We start from the raw sequence: 14,116 nt of genomic DNA on the forward strand, positions 1-14,116 counted from the left end.
ATGCATGAGGGTAGTCATGTAAACCTACCTCAGACATGTGTTCAAGAGGTTTACAGCAGTGTTTCGCAAAGGTGTAGGAATTAGACCAGTCAGCGGCTTTAAGGATATCGTCTAGTTTACCCTCTTTCCGAAAGGATTTGCTAGCCATGGCGCCCCTTAATGAGTGTGCTTTAAATCTTTTAAGGTCTATGCCAGATAATTGCATTGCCAATTTAACCCATCTAGCTATAGAGGTAGAAGTAATGGGTTTGAAGGGTTTAACAAAGGAAATAAGTAGTTTGTTGAGCCAGTAGTGCAATGACCACTCATTCTTGCATCATATTATTTCATACAATCTGCCACAAAAATGTTTTTGCATGCATGAAATCTTGGGTAGAAGATCGTGTCTAACATGGTTTTGGTCCTTTTAATAATTTCAAATTTGACACCAAAGGCGTTGTAAACTTTATTAGTTATTTCCAGTGCCTTAACATCAGATACTCAACGGGAAGATATTAGGCATGGGAGAGATGCTAGTTTAATTGAGAGTTTTCTATTATCTAGCAATCTGTTATCGGGCCAGTTAGAGAAAAGGTCAATTAATAATTTGACATCCTAAAGTATTTGGTATTTAGGTTTAGGGGTAGTTTTAGTCTAGTACTTTTCATGATTGTACATATTATGGTATTTTTTCCTATAGTTCTCCCATTTAATAGAGCATGACCTACTGATACAGCTGACCAGTAGCAATTGATCTGTAGGTAAGCCCCCTTTCAAATTGTTTCAAAAGTGAGTTTGCTACATATACGATAGGAGCCTCCACGGGATCCAGGTTCCTTTCCAGGCACCAATGAACCCATGTTCTCCAGATGCTGTTGTAGCTATAATGTGTTCCTGGCCCAAGATTCTTGGGAGAGTGTTGAAGCCTGTCTCGAAAGGTTAGTGATTTCATGAGATCTCCTGACAGTTTCCAGGCAAGAAGGTTCAAAGTCCCGCTCTGGACCAGAGGATGTTCCCAACCGTCTATGTCTCTTAACAGGCCTTGTGAAGCTGGGAGTAGATAGGGTGTTTTGCAAGCTAATTCCAAGTTTGTCGGAAACTATGGTTGGGATGGCCAGAATGGTGTTATTAGAATTATCGAACATTGCTCCTGTCTCAATTTCTGGAGTACTCATTGAATCATCACGAGAGAGGATACGCATATCCCCGAATCGCTTTCCATGGTTGGAAAAAGGCATTGACTTCCAGATCACCCGGGTCTGGCATCCAGTTGACCCCCCCACTTTATCCCGCTGAAAAGGAAGGAGGAAGTGAATTGGTGCTTACTTGGAAGGTTGGTGGAGATTTGATCTCTAGCTCTGAAAGCTCTTGTTCTCTGTGGGTAGAATGAAGAGGAGGGGTTCGCCTGGTAAGGGTGTCCGGAACCTCGCTGTCTAAAAAAGGGTATTTCGTAATCACGGGTGATAGAGAGACCCCTTTTGCCAGCCCTGGCAAGAATACTAGGTTTAAAAAGACTCTGCACGTATTACTTTGAGCCTTATCTAGTGCAGTAAAGGCTGCCATGTATTTCCCCAGGCTTTTAATCATGTCCTTCCTGAAGAGGAGTTCTTTGGGGTTAACCAAATGCTCCTTATCAGCCATGTCGCTAAGTTTGGGCTCTATCTTGGTCAGGCCGACCCTTCTCGTCTCGGAATTAATTGCGGCATTCGGATTTCCCAGAAGAATCAGGGTCTTTAGCCTCCATCCTCTCAGTGGCTCGAGGTTTAAAGGGGTACCTTTAATGTGGCTTTGTTCAGTTAGATTGATAATTCTACAAAGAGGGTCGAGTGTGTCACGCATGCAGTCCTGGCATGTCTTTAGGAACCTCTGCATGCCTTTCCTTGGGTCCCTGCCCGACTTAAACAACAATTTAATAAGTTCTGGGTCCAAGATAAGTGTGAGACATATCTTGCCTTGGACCATAGTTCTGGGGCATTCTGCCTATAAAATGTTTTGCGTCTCTCTTTCCAGGGGGTTTCTTACACATCTTTTAATGAATTTGGCTATGTTGGTCTGTGGCCGCCATTGTGTGTTCTTGGGGTGTTGGTATTTGTAGGGGGAAAACATTCCCTCACCCAGAGGGTTAATTACTATCTCTTTAGGGGAGGAGGGTAATTCTTCTTCTGAAAGAGGGAATTCTAGGTCTGTTTCATCTGGGTCAAGTTCAAGGACATACTCCATTGACTCTGAGCCTCCTTTTCATTCTAAATCAATTTCTTGAGGGTCAGAAAGAGCACTTTGATATTGTGTGTCACTTGGGGCACTCTGGTAGTTTGTGCCATTTAGGGTACCCGTAATTTTTGGGGCGCGTAGGCCTCCCTTATAATTTGAGGTGCTTAGTCCTCCTTTAAAGGATGAGGCGCTTTGACCTCCCAATAAGTTTAAGGTTCTTGGACCTCCCAATGTGCTCAGTGGGCTCAATCTTTCAATATTATTGCTTTTCTTTGACCTTTTTCCCCCACTTTTAGTGTAATTATCATTTCGCCCTCTTTGGGGGGTCAGAGGTGTTGTTTTCAACTTCAATTAAGCTTCTCTTGCCTGCCATAACCTGGCTGATGGTCTCGCACATGCAGGTGCGCATTGTTGGATTAACTTCTTGATCTGCTCATTGTCAAGATTGGAAATGGGGAAGGCAGGAGCCTGGGAATCGTCAGATTCAATGTCAGACATGGTTTAATAAATACCACCCAAAGTCTTTTAAAACCTTCTATAGTAGGGAAATTGGTCAAGAGCTGAAACTTATATATAGATGAGCAGTTAGTCCAGATTGAAATGAGTATATATGAAGGTAATAATAATATTAATAGTAAGGCTTTTTCTGCCTCAGGCATGTAGAGAAGTACAGCTGATCACTCGTGTCCAACCCTCGTTTTTTCTCCGATGACGGGAGTTCGCGAGTGATCAGCTGGTTGCTACCGCGTAGCCTTGGCAACGTGCTTTATGATGCTGCACGCGTAGGTTGTTTACGGCATTTGACCCCCTTTTTTCCTCTTTTTTAAATTTTTACTTGTGCCGGGGTCGCTCGAATCTTTCTTAATTTTTCCCTCTTCTCTCTTTTGTTTTTTATTGTTATTTTCCCCTTGAAACTGACTCAGCATTCAGCCTGATGCGTGTGCTATGCACGTCACGTCGCAGGCCCAAGGGTCTTTCCTCAAAGGAGGTCGGAGGGAGCAGGGCCAGTGAGGAGCGGGCATGGGTGTGAGCATACCTAAAGTCTGAAGGTACAATGTCGGCAGTGTCGGAAGGACTTGTTTGCTTCCATGGGTCGGGATAAAGCGGAGAACGAAGTGCCCCAGTTTACGGTTTAGGAATGGTAGGGGTAGGGTAGTCTGCGTAAATTGGAGCGCATGGGCAGGGCGGCAGGGATTTAGGGCCTTTAGTCTACCTGCTACTCCTTTCTTCACGATTATGCAGTACATTGTAGTACACAATCGTTGTGAAATGTATGATAATGTCTATATTGTATTTAAGTAAAATGTATCACATGGCAATGAAAATCATGTATTTCACAGTTCATAAATATGTGTTAAATGATGTAATTTTCACAGACGATGTATTCATGTTTGATCACGAATGATGCCAAGTGCCAATCACACATTTACAGCTTCACTAAGACCTGTTGTATGCACAGTGATTTTAAATAAATAAGGTGAAGATTAATTGCTCCTTGCACGATTTAGGGTTAGAAAATGGCCTGTTTCAGCTCAGCATTTTAACTTCTGTATATTTTTCTTTTGATTATCCAGCATGGAAGAGTGCGAAGCCCTCTGCTCAAGACTCGCTATCATGGTCAATGGAAGCTTTAAGTGTCTCGGCTCACCTCAGCATATCAAAAACAGGTACAGGAAATACTTAATACCATCATGTTCACAGACATTTCTTTGTGATTGGTTCTGTGAAACTGCTGCTGTCTCTTTCATCATAATATGTCTACTCTGGATTTTTTTTTATCGTGGAAAACATAATTTACTGGTATACCGTACAGCACACAAAGGAAGTAGAGCCCTTCTTCCAACATAGGGGCCGATTCCGATGTCGTTAGGAAAGGCTCCTAACAGCATCTAGGGTGACCAACTGGCATAGGTACAAATTCAGGACAGTGAGTGTAAAAATTCACGACAAAGGGTCAAAATTCAGGACAAAAATTCAGGACAGCAGGTCAAAATTCAGGACAGAAATTTGGGACAAAATGTCTGTTTTCAGACACATCAGAGAAGGTCGTACAATAGTGTATAAGTAAGTAAATAGATAACCAACATAAATGTATGTAAAAAAAAAATTATATTAAGTTGAGACAATCGTGCACCTCACTGTTTTGGTATGTGCACAGCTTTGAGCAACTGTGCAGCTCTTTTTGTGGTATTTCATATGATATTTTGTTTACAGTTTGGGGTTTCTTTGAAATGTTGTACCACCCGCACTGCAGGGGATGCAGAGACCTTCATCCTTCATTATGCCCCTTCACCAAAGACCTCCCTCTGCACAGATTCCCTCACTATCCACCTCCCATGGTGCCCCTCATCGCTATATAGACCCTCGCTCATGTGTATGCCATTTATTTTACAGTGCTGCTCCTCCCAATGTAGGGAGTTGAGCGCTTCAGCTCACACACTTATTGTTCAGAGACAATGACTCATATAAGTAAGTAAATCAATGTATAGGAAATGTTACTTAAGGCAAGGAGGGCTACAAGTTGTAGGAGTCACAAGGCATCCATACTGTTAGGTACTATATGCAAGGCCACTGGAATTATGCAGCATGGAGGGCTGAATTATGCTGCAGGGTTGATTAAATTATTTTTTCAAGAAAAGGGAATTTATGCAGGATAATGCTGCAAATTTTGTCATAGTATTACCATATTAGTTTCTCATTTGTATACATTTTAACACTTTCTGGTCATAGGTTGCGCCTCATTAGTACCCGTATAACACCCAAATATAGTAATATGCAAAGGAAGGTGACCTTTACAAAGGGCCTTTGCAATACATCACTGCTCTTTTTGTTATTTTTTAACCATTTGAGGTAGCAACTGTTTTTAAATTAGAATCTTCAGATATATTCAGCTAATGATGGATTATGTGGCACATGTGACAAATCCATCCATCATGCGAAAACTGTTGAAGCCGCACAATTGCACAATTCCAGTGACCCCGAAATACAAACTGAGGATATAACACATAACATAGTGGTGGGGGTTGTCTTTACAATTATAATACATATGAAAACTTTACTCTGCATGTTACACTTTGTGCCATACAAGAGGCATATTATGCCTCATAGCTTCTTTATGATGAGTCAAAACCGGGATTAGTGAAACCTCAGAACTCCGAAAGAGAGACATTAATCACCAGAGTTAAAGAGACATTTTTGTTATGGCCCGAAAATTGCAGTAGTGCAAAGTCTTTGCCTTTCATCCTGTCGGATATTTCAAAATGTAGCTTAGTTCTCCAGCACGGCTCTTCCACAAAAGCAGCATGCAGTGCCCGAGGCCTATACAGCGGATGGCACGCCAGGCGCTGTAACTACACAAGGGCCCATTGCAAGGGAGTAGCCAGAAAAATATAATACCCACACTTTATATGGCACTAAATAAAGGAACAAAGTGAGCTATCCTGGTCTTTCATTTTGAAGTCTGTGAAAATTGTTCCCCTGATAAAAGTTTGCAAAAATAATGCAAAATGATGCTTTTTACAGCAGGAAAGAAACTTGGTCAAAAAGTGCATTTACCGATATTGCCGTTTGTCTTTTATTCTTTCGGTCTTTAAATGTTCTTTCTTTTCTTATGTCCTTCTTTCTATCCACCTTTGTCATCTACTTTCTTCTTTAAATCCTCCATTTATTTTCTTTCTATCTTTCTGTCTGTGCATCCTTTCATTTAGTCTCAGTCTCTCTCTATTCTTTAAATTCATATTTCATTTTCTTTTCATATTTCCATATTCCACATTAACATTCATTTGTGTTCCATTTTTCCATTTGATCATCCTCTTGTCCTTCCTTCCATTGTTAAGTCTAAAACTTTCTCTTTCTTTCCAGCGTTCTTTCAGTATTTGCATTTTATTCTTCCTTAGCTTTCTCCCTCTATTTGCCTTGTGTTTTTTTACTTTATTTACCATTATCATATTTTTCTTTCTGTCGCCTCTTTTGGCTACTTCGGCACCCCCTGCCCCTCTGTACCCCCCCCCCCCCCACCTCCCACACACTCATGCTGCTTTACAGTGATTATTCTAGCCTTATAGCCTTATTTACTTGTTTTTATTCTGCCCTGTGCTGATCTGCGAGTCACAGATCAAAGGAAGGGCCATGAAACACTTTTCTGACACCCTCCCCACGCCCCCCTCCAACCCCGTGCTTCCCTACACCTTTGGCCCATTGTCATTCTTTAGGTGATTATCAGTCAGATCAGAATGACAATGGGCCCTTACAAAGACTGAGCAACATCGGGGAGGGACTGCTGCTCCCTCCAAAATTACGGACAAAAGGCGTCCGTGAAAGAATGTCTCACGGACAACGGACAAGGGGCCCAAATAACGGCCAGTCCGTGAAATTTACAGACGGTTGGTCACCCTAACAGCATCAGGATTCTCCAAATCGGCTTCAGAAACTATGAACGATTTGGACGAGTTTCCAAATGAGTGATTACAATGCTCTCAATGATTCCAGGCTGTCTGACTCGGTTTGCGACGTTTTTCGGAAACGCGACGTCATCCGGATCCGATTCGGACAGCCCAATAGCATTGTATTCCGAATGAGCAATTACAATGCACAACACTGACAGCTGTCTGCCAATGCTTACCTTTCAAAGTACTGCACGGACCGGTCCTCAACTCTTGAAGAAACATCTGAACTAGTACAGGCCTTCCAGAAATCTAAGATCTGCACATGGTAAACTTCTTCAAGCACCTAGGTTCAAGAAAGCTCGCTGGGGTGGAAGACGCTTTCTGTTAGGTACAGTTAAGACATGGAACTCGCTCCCGGTTGGCATAAATAATAGTCCTACGTTGCTATCTTTCAGAAAATCGCTGAAAACGTGGCTCTTCTCCAAATAACATGTCGTCTACAGTTACATCAGCAACCTTACTGGACTCTCTGGTATCAGTCCTAGATGCTCCCGGGCATTCGTGTTCGATATAAATGCACAAATCAAATCAAATCAGATTCCTTGACTAAAAAGAAAAAAGTAGTACCAAAATCTAGCAGAGTAATCAGAGTAATTCCTACATGCTCCAGAGGAGAGACAAGTGCACAACAGAAAAGTTAAAAAGCCCACACATGCCATCAAATAAGAGGGTAGTAAGCTAAAGTGTCAGTAAGGCCAATCAGCTGTGAACAATGGAGGGGCTCTGAGAAAATTTGAATGAGGTCCAAATAACAATTTCAAATAGTACGTTTTTCACTTTTATGCACTAACGAAATGTCTGAGATGTTAAAACTTATTCCAATTTATGGAATTTCTTATTTGGAACAGTATATTGACAACATGTGTCTGAGGTTCTTTGTGCAGATGGAATGTAGCCTAGTAACTCCAGCTGGACTGTGACTATTTAATGGGGTCTGGACATCCACTGTAAATCAGCAGCTGTCCCATTCTACCAAACTCGAGGGCTGCCTGGTTTACAGTTTCGGATGGCCCAATCTGTTTTAAGGTGGGTATTTCAATGCACGTCTGCATTGGTTGGGTAGAAAAATCATCAACGATCCCTAAGTGCAAGTATACATCTCAATGTACGTCTTGGCAATGACTTATGTGTTTCAGAAACAAACCCCTGTGTTTGTTTCCAAAGTGCATAAAAAATGCCCTGAAAGTCGCCATGACATAGCAGAAAGACCAGCACTCATTTTCAACAAAAGTGCTACCTCATCATATAGGAGGGAGCACTTCAAAATTTCCTTGGCATGGTAAGAAATGTAAATATGTTAGGCAGTTCTTTGCAGTGCTACTGCCAGCCAAACATAGATCTCCAACCCATTGAAAATAACTCCCTTAGTTGCACATGTTGATACCCTTCTGTAGCATCACAAACTAAAACAAGCATTGGTAAATGCATTAGGTTTTGCCTATGTGATTAATTATATTTTTTGCTGCAAGTTGTGGCATGGTGAATAGTTATGCAATATAAGTTACTGAAAGGCAGACTTTTTTTTTTACGGCCAATGAAATACTAAAAGTGTCTGATCAACAAAGAAATGTAGCTGTGCGTGCTGGAAAAGCTTATATGTAAGAAAATATTGGACAAATATCAAACATTAACACAAGCACACAAACAAATGTGTGCAAGCCGGGAAAGTTAATTAAAGGCTCAATAAAATACTTAAAGTATGTAAGAAACAAAGTAATGCAGCAGTGTGTGCTGTGTTAAAAAGTCATAAAATGTGTTCTTTAAACAGCACAAAGGTTAGGTAAAAGTTAGAAGGTATATGGCTTCAAAGCACATGATAAGCTTAGATATTCTAAATTGTTGTACAATCAACAGAGATGAGTGAAAGTACAGGACCAAATATGTGCATATAGGGAAAGTTAAAGAAAGGCCCAATGAAAAACATTTGTGTTGTATATGCAAAGAAATTTAGCCATGTGCACTGACCCAAAAATATTTCTTTAAATGCATCTGAAAAACTTAGCAAACATTAGTTAAAAGAAGTCCGATCTTGAGGTACCCTTGGGAGGCCTTGGGGCGCCACAGCCTTGAAACCCACATCCCCCCGCTCATCCCACTTTTGCCACAACTCCCTGCCTCCTCTCTCCTTCACAGCCTTCCCCCCTCTACACAGCCCCTCATGACTCCCCCCCCCTTTTTTCTCTTCCCCCCTGGCCCTCCCCAGCCTCCTCTTATGCCATTCCCACCTTCTTCCTGGCCTCCCCAATTACCCTGATTCCCTCCACCATGTCCCCCTTCCCTCATACCCCCTCTTCCCCACAGCTTCCGCTCTTCCCCCTCCCCTCTACTTCCCGCTGACACTTAGGTATGCAGACCCCCACAACGTGGGGAACCACTACCACAAATGCCACCACCCTCTATGCATTATTGTGGGGGACTCATCCTTCCTCTCTCAACGGTGGACTATGGAACTCACTGGCCCGATATCACGGGCTTCCTCCCCTTTTCCAGTAAGTGCCCCCCCAATCGTGCTGCCCACACCACCCGGTTATTAGGAATGCTTTAAAACAAGTCTTTGAAGCATAAAGTTTGAAAAACAAGAACAAGAAGAAATCACTTAAAAAGTAGCAAACATGCAGTTTCCATGAGAATTGTTTTTTATTTCACCTAAAATGTATTACAAGTCTATTTGACCTTCTCTAAAAATGATCAAAAGGTAAACAAACTGTTAGAAATGGGATTTCTGGTTGGCTAGGGCATGCGCCTAAGCCAGGTAGAAACCACCACTCTAGTAAGGGCAAGGGAGTTACACGCTGAAGATAACCCCTGTTCACCCCCATGGTAGCTTGGCACGAGAAGTCAGGCTTATCCCAGAGGCAATGTGTAAAGCGTTTGTGCAACACACACACACAGCAGCAACACACTAGGCACACCACAAAAGAAACTCCACAAAAATTTAAATAAAAATAGCCTTTTTATTATCCAAAACAAATCATAATCATAATCACACATTTTATACTGTGCCAACTGGCACTAGGCAATATTCACAGGGGATTATATACATGACCAGGCCAATTGGGCCACGGTCAGGACCATTAGAAAGCACAAGTAGTAAAAATAACACCACCAGTAACTACTGGTAAAATACTATACTCAGCATTATCACTAGCAACATAAACGCATTATGAGTGCATCATATCAGGCATAAACACATTATGCACAAATCACATTTGTATTTGTCTTTGTAAAGCGTGACATTAATCCGGAGGATATCACAGCACTATGCTAGGACTTCTGGTGTGTATCTGAGTGGTTCATGAGTGATTCATAAGGTTGGCCAGTATTATTTTCCGGAGAACAGATGAGTCTTAGGTTTTTTCCTGAAGACAAGATAGTTCTCTTTGAGGCGGAGTTCTTGTAGTCGGTCATTTCAGTGTTTAGCTGCCAGGTATGAAAAGCTGCGACCCTCTGTTCTTGTTTTCTTATTGCCTTTTGTTCTGGCTAGAGCTAGGAACCGCGATCTTAAGCACCTAATGGGTACATAGAATTCAACTTTTCCCTGTAGGATCAGAGTCCCCTGTTGGTGCAGGGCCTTGTGTGTGTAGCTGAGCAGTTTCAATTTCGCTCTTTGCCGCATTGGCAGCCAATGAAGTAGTTTCAGGCACTCAGACCATGAACTGAGTCTGTCTTTATTACATACCAGTTTGGCAGCGGCATTCTGCACCACCTGCAGTCGTGTGAAGGGGTAGTCTGCCATGCATATAAATAATGCATTACCGTAATCTAGTCTGCTGGTAAGTAATGCCTGCGTGACAGTTCTCCTACAAGCTTGTGGGATCCAGGGAAATAGCCTTCTTAGAAGCTTCAGCATCGCAAAGCTTCTTCCACATAGAACCCGCACATGGTCCTGCATGGATAGGTTATTGTCCATAAGGACCCCCAGATTTTTTGCGCATTGCTTTGGCGCTGGGGCATCCCCCAGTGTCTGGGGCCACCAAGTGGAATTCCAGACAAGTTCAGCTCCTCCAAAGAGTAACGATTCGGATTTTCTTGCATTTAATTTAAGACAATGTTCTGCCATCCAGATTGCCATCTCCGAAAGACAATTATTTAGTTTTAGTCATGTGTTATCATGCTGTTCTTCAATGGTTATCAGCAGTTCAGTACCATCAGCATAGGAGCAGATGCCAAAGCCCCACTTCTCACTGATTTTTGCCAGAGATGACACATAGCCATTAAAGAGAGTGGAGCTCAGGGATGCCCCCTGAGGAACACCATAGCTGATGCGTTTTGGTTTATATGAGAACACCCCCATTTGTACTCTCTGTGTTCTATTATTTAGGAAGGAGCTCAGCCATTTAGGAGTGCACCGTAGTAACACTCCCCAGGTGCATAATTCACCTTTAGCATAAATACATGTTGCATTCCTTTAGGGCCTTGCCCCCTACCAGTGCACACAGATACTCCAAAGGACCTCAGGCCAACGGGCCTTCTCTGGGGCTCAAATGCCCTCTGTCCCTAATGTCAGGGCTTGCAATTATAGGACCTTTCACGGGACCTCTGGCTGCTTTGGCAGCAAAAGCAATGTGTGTAGCGCACTGGAGGCAGGGGGTGCAACTCACCCCTTTATTTTCATTAAAAAGAATGGCTCCACGTTGCAGCTGCTGTGTAATGATGTGATGTGCATGCATGCATGCATTATGATGTCAGACAGGAATGGTGTGAGGGAGGTGTTCCAGGAGGGAATGTTAGGCGTCTTTCAAGGAATACAAGTTCAGTTATAGTTAGAGACTTGAAGTATTAAGTGGCTAACATACATGTATGCCAATAAACAATTAAGAACTTACTTGAGGCTTGTAGTAAGTCATTATACACTGTGCCCTTGAGCCCCACTCCGGGACTAGGTAGAATCAAAGTGCCTCCCTTAGTGTAGCTCCCCGCACTCTCACGGTGCAGCTGAAGACAACCAACAAGCACTGGCACCAACCGTGCCCAATTTGAGCTCCAACAATCCTCTCAGTACAGCCCCACTCACCGGGGCTCCTTATAGACACCTCTGGTCTCGGGGTGAAGGCAGGACTTCAGGCACCGACAGCATGCCTCACTAGGCCCTGCTCACGGGACCTCTCCCGTCTTCCTGCAGTTACCGGCGATCTTGGTGAACCCGCCTCTCTCTCTCCTCGAGACGGGGAGGCAGCGATGGAGCCCGTAAGGCTCCGGCTATTTGGACAACACGCGGGGATCCCACTGGCACACGGGGGCCCCGCCTTCCTCAGGCCTGACTTCCTCTTCAGCTGTGCAAGGCTCCGGCTCTCTTGCCGGCTTTGCTTCTTCACTGCCCTCACCATTGTAGGTCTCACCCACAACCAGGTGGCCACTTGCCTGACTTCTGCTTATTGCGTTGGCAGCTGCTTTTCGCCGTAATCCACAAATGCGGGGTGGGCTCCCGCTTCTCAGGGCATAAACGCAGGGTGAGTTCCCGCTCAAAAAAAATGCAACAGGATATAAACAAATGTGGGGTGGGCTCCCTCTCTACCAGAATGTGGGGTAGGCTCCCGCTGTCCTCTGGCGATACGGGGAAATCCCCACGTCGGGATCTCCTCCAGGCCCTAAGCAGCCCGGAGCTGCCAGTTTAAAACACTCCTCTCTACTTCTGGCAAGGGTGGCGTCCCCTTCTCGGCGACTCCAGCAGCAAAGATGGATCACTCAGACCAGAGTCCCTCAAAGCAAAAGCTGGGCCCAGGCAGGCCAGCTCACGGGGCCCTCCAGCAGGGAGGCAGTCCCTCGTGGCAGTTCCTCCTGGGGCCCAGCAACACCCGACACAGCACAAGGAAGCACACTCTCATGGGGTCACAGCCCCAGTATATATACATCATTTCTCTTTATCTACCCTTGCATAAGGCATGGGGGAACCAGTCTCAACTGGTCCTGGGGTGTGTTGAAGCACTCTGTTTACCAGGCTTCCACCCTCCTTTGTCAGATGGTGCTCGTTCCTTAGACACACTACAGGGTGGCGGAACCACCAGCAGGCACAGACCTATTCAGGGTCAGGGGACTACTCCTTTCACTACTCCAAATGCAGATCTCCTATTCAGCCTAGTACTGACTCAGCCTGCTCTCCTTGGAGCCACACACCTCACCAGCCCCTGTCACTCCAGAGCCAGACATGCAATACGCATCAGGCAGGTAGACACATTGCACACAGAAATGCCAACTTCTAAAAGTGGCATTTCTAAAATAGTGATAATATATCGGTGCACACCATTGCTCAGCATTTATTAATACTATTCCAAACATACCAAACTTAACCACTCTGCTCCTCTCATATCAGGAATTACCACTGAAACACTTATCAGGGAATCCCCAATGCATTCCTATGAGAGTGCAGCCTCACAGCAGTGACTAACCAAAATGGCTGTTTGTCACTACCATGACATGTCACACATTTAAGGTACATGTACTACCTTTCACCTACAATGCACCCTGTCCATAGGGCTAGCTAGGGCCTACCTTGGGGGTGACTGACATGCAGTAAAAGGAGGGGGGGGGGATCACAGACATGGCACACACTTTAGGTGTCACATCACAGCGGCAGTAGTACTGTGCGCACAGGCCCTGCAATGGCAAAGGCCTGAGACAGGTTTGAAAGGCTACTTTGGTGGGTGGCGCAATCAGCGCTGCAAGCCCACCAATAGCATTTCATTTACTGGCCCTGGGTATCTGAGATACCCCTTTACTAGGGACTGACAGGTAAATAAAATACGCCAAACAGGTGCAGACCAACTTACCATGTTTACCTCAGAGAGCACACGCACTTTACACTGGACAGCAGTGCTAAAGTGCCCAGAGTCCTAAAACCACCAACACCATGTCAGAACAAGCATTTGCAATGCAATAGGTCTCGCATTAGGAAAGTTTGAGCTATTGGCATTGTAAATGACACATTTTTTATTTATGTGTTGGTTTTGAAAATAGCGAATTTAATAGCTTTATCATTTACAATGCCAATAGTTTTAACTTTCACAAATGTGACACCTATAGCATTTGTAATGCAATATGTGTTGTATTAACGTGACTTCGATGTATTGATATTACAAATCAAAATGGTTTTTACATTGTTTTATAATTAATTCTTAAATTAAAGTTATTGTAATTTATAATGGCAATAGCTGAATCAAAACAAAAGAGTCAAAGATAACACCGGATGTACCAGCTAAAAGTCAATTCATAACAGTAGTAAAGAAAGACACCGTGTGTTAGTTTAGTGAAAGTGCACAAAATACTTGTGAAAAGAGTAAACACTGTATATTGAGTGAAATTAAATAAAATAAAGTGGGCACAAACCATGCCCGTGTGTTATATTGGAAAGGGTGGAGTGAAAATGCAACTGTATTCGGAAAAACAGTGACACAGTAAAACCAACGTTTAGCACAGTGCGCTCTAAACATAGCGTGTCATGATGCAGGCGATCTGTAACACACTTACTCAAACCGGAAGTGAAG

The 14,116-nt window shown here is 43.6% G+C and overlaps 1 protein-coding gene across 1 annotated transcript in view; it reads left to right on the forward strand.

Annotated features, from left to right (window-relative positions):
• The window catches only part of ABCA13 (ATP binding cassette subfamily A member 13), a 2,470,580-nt gene that overhangs the window by 2,356,324 nt on the left and 100,140 nt on the right, over window positions 1–14,116 (forward strand). The window contains exon 51 of the mRNA XM_078686273.1: window positions 3,765–3,857. Within this exon, the coding sequence (XP_078542399.1) occupies window positions 3,765–3,857 (93 nt within the window). The remainder of the gene's footprint in view (window positions 1–3,764; window positions 3,858–14,116) is intronic.

This window comes from Lissotriton helveticus, chromosome 4_1 (assembly GCF_964261635.1).
Source record: "Lissotriton helveticus chromosome 4_1, aLisHel1.1, whole genome shotgun sequence".
Classification (NCBI taxonomy): Eukaryota; Metazoa; Chordata; class Amphibia; order Caudata; family Salamandridae; genus Lissotriton; species Lissotriton helveticus.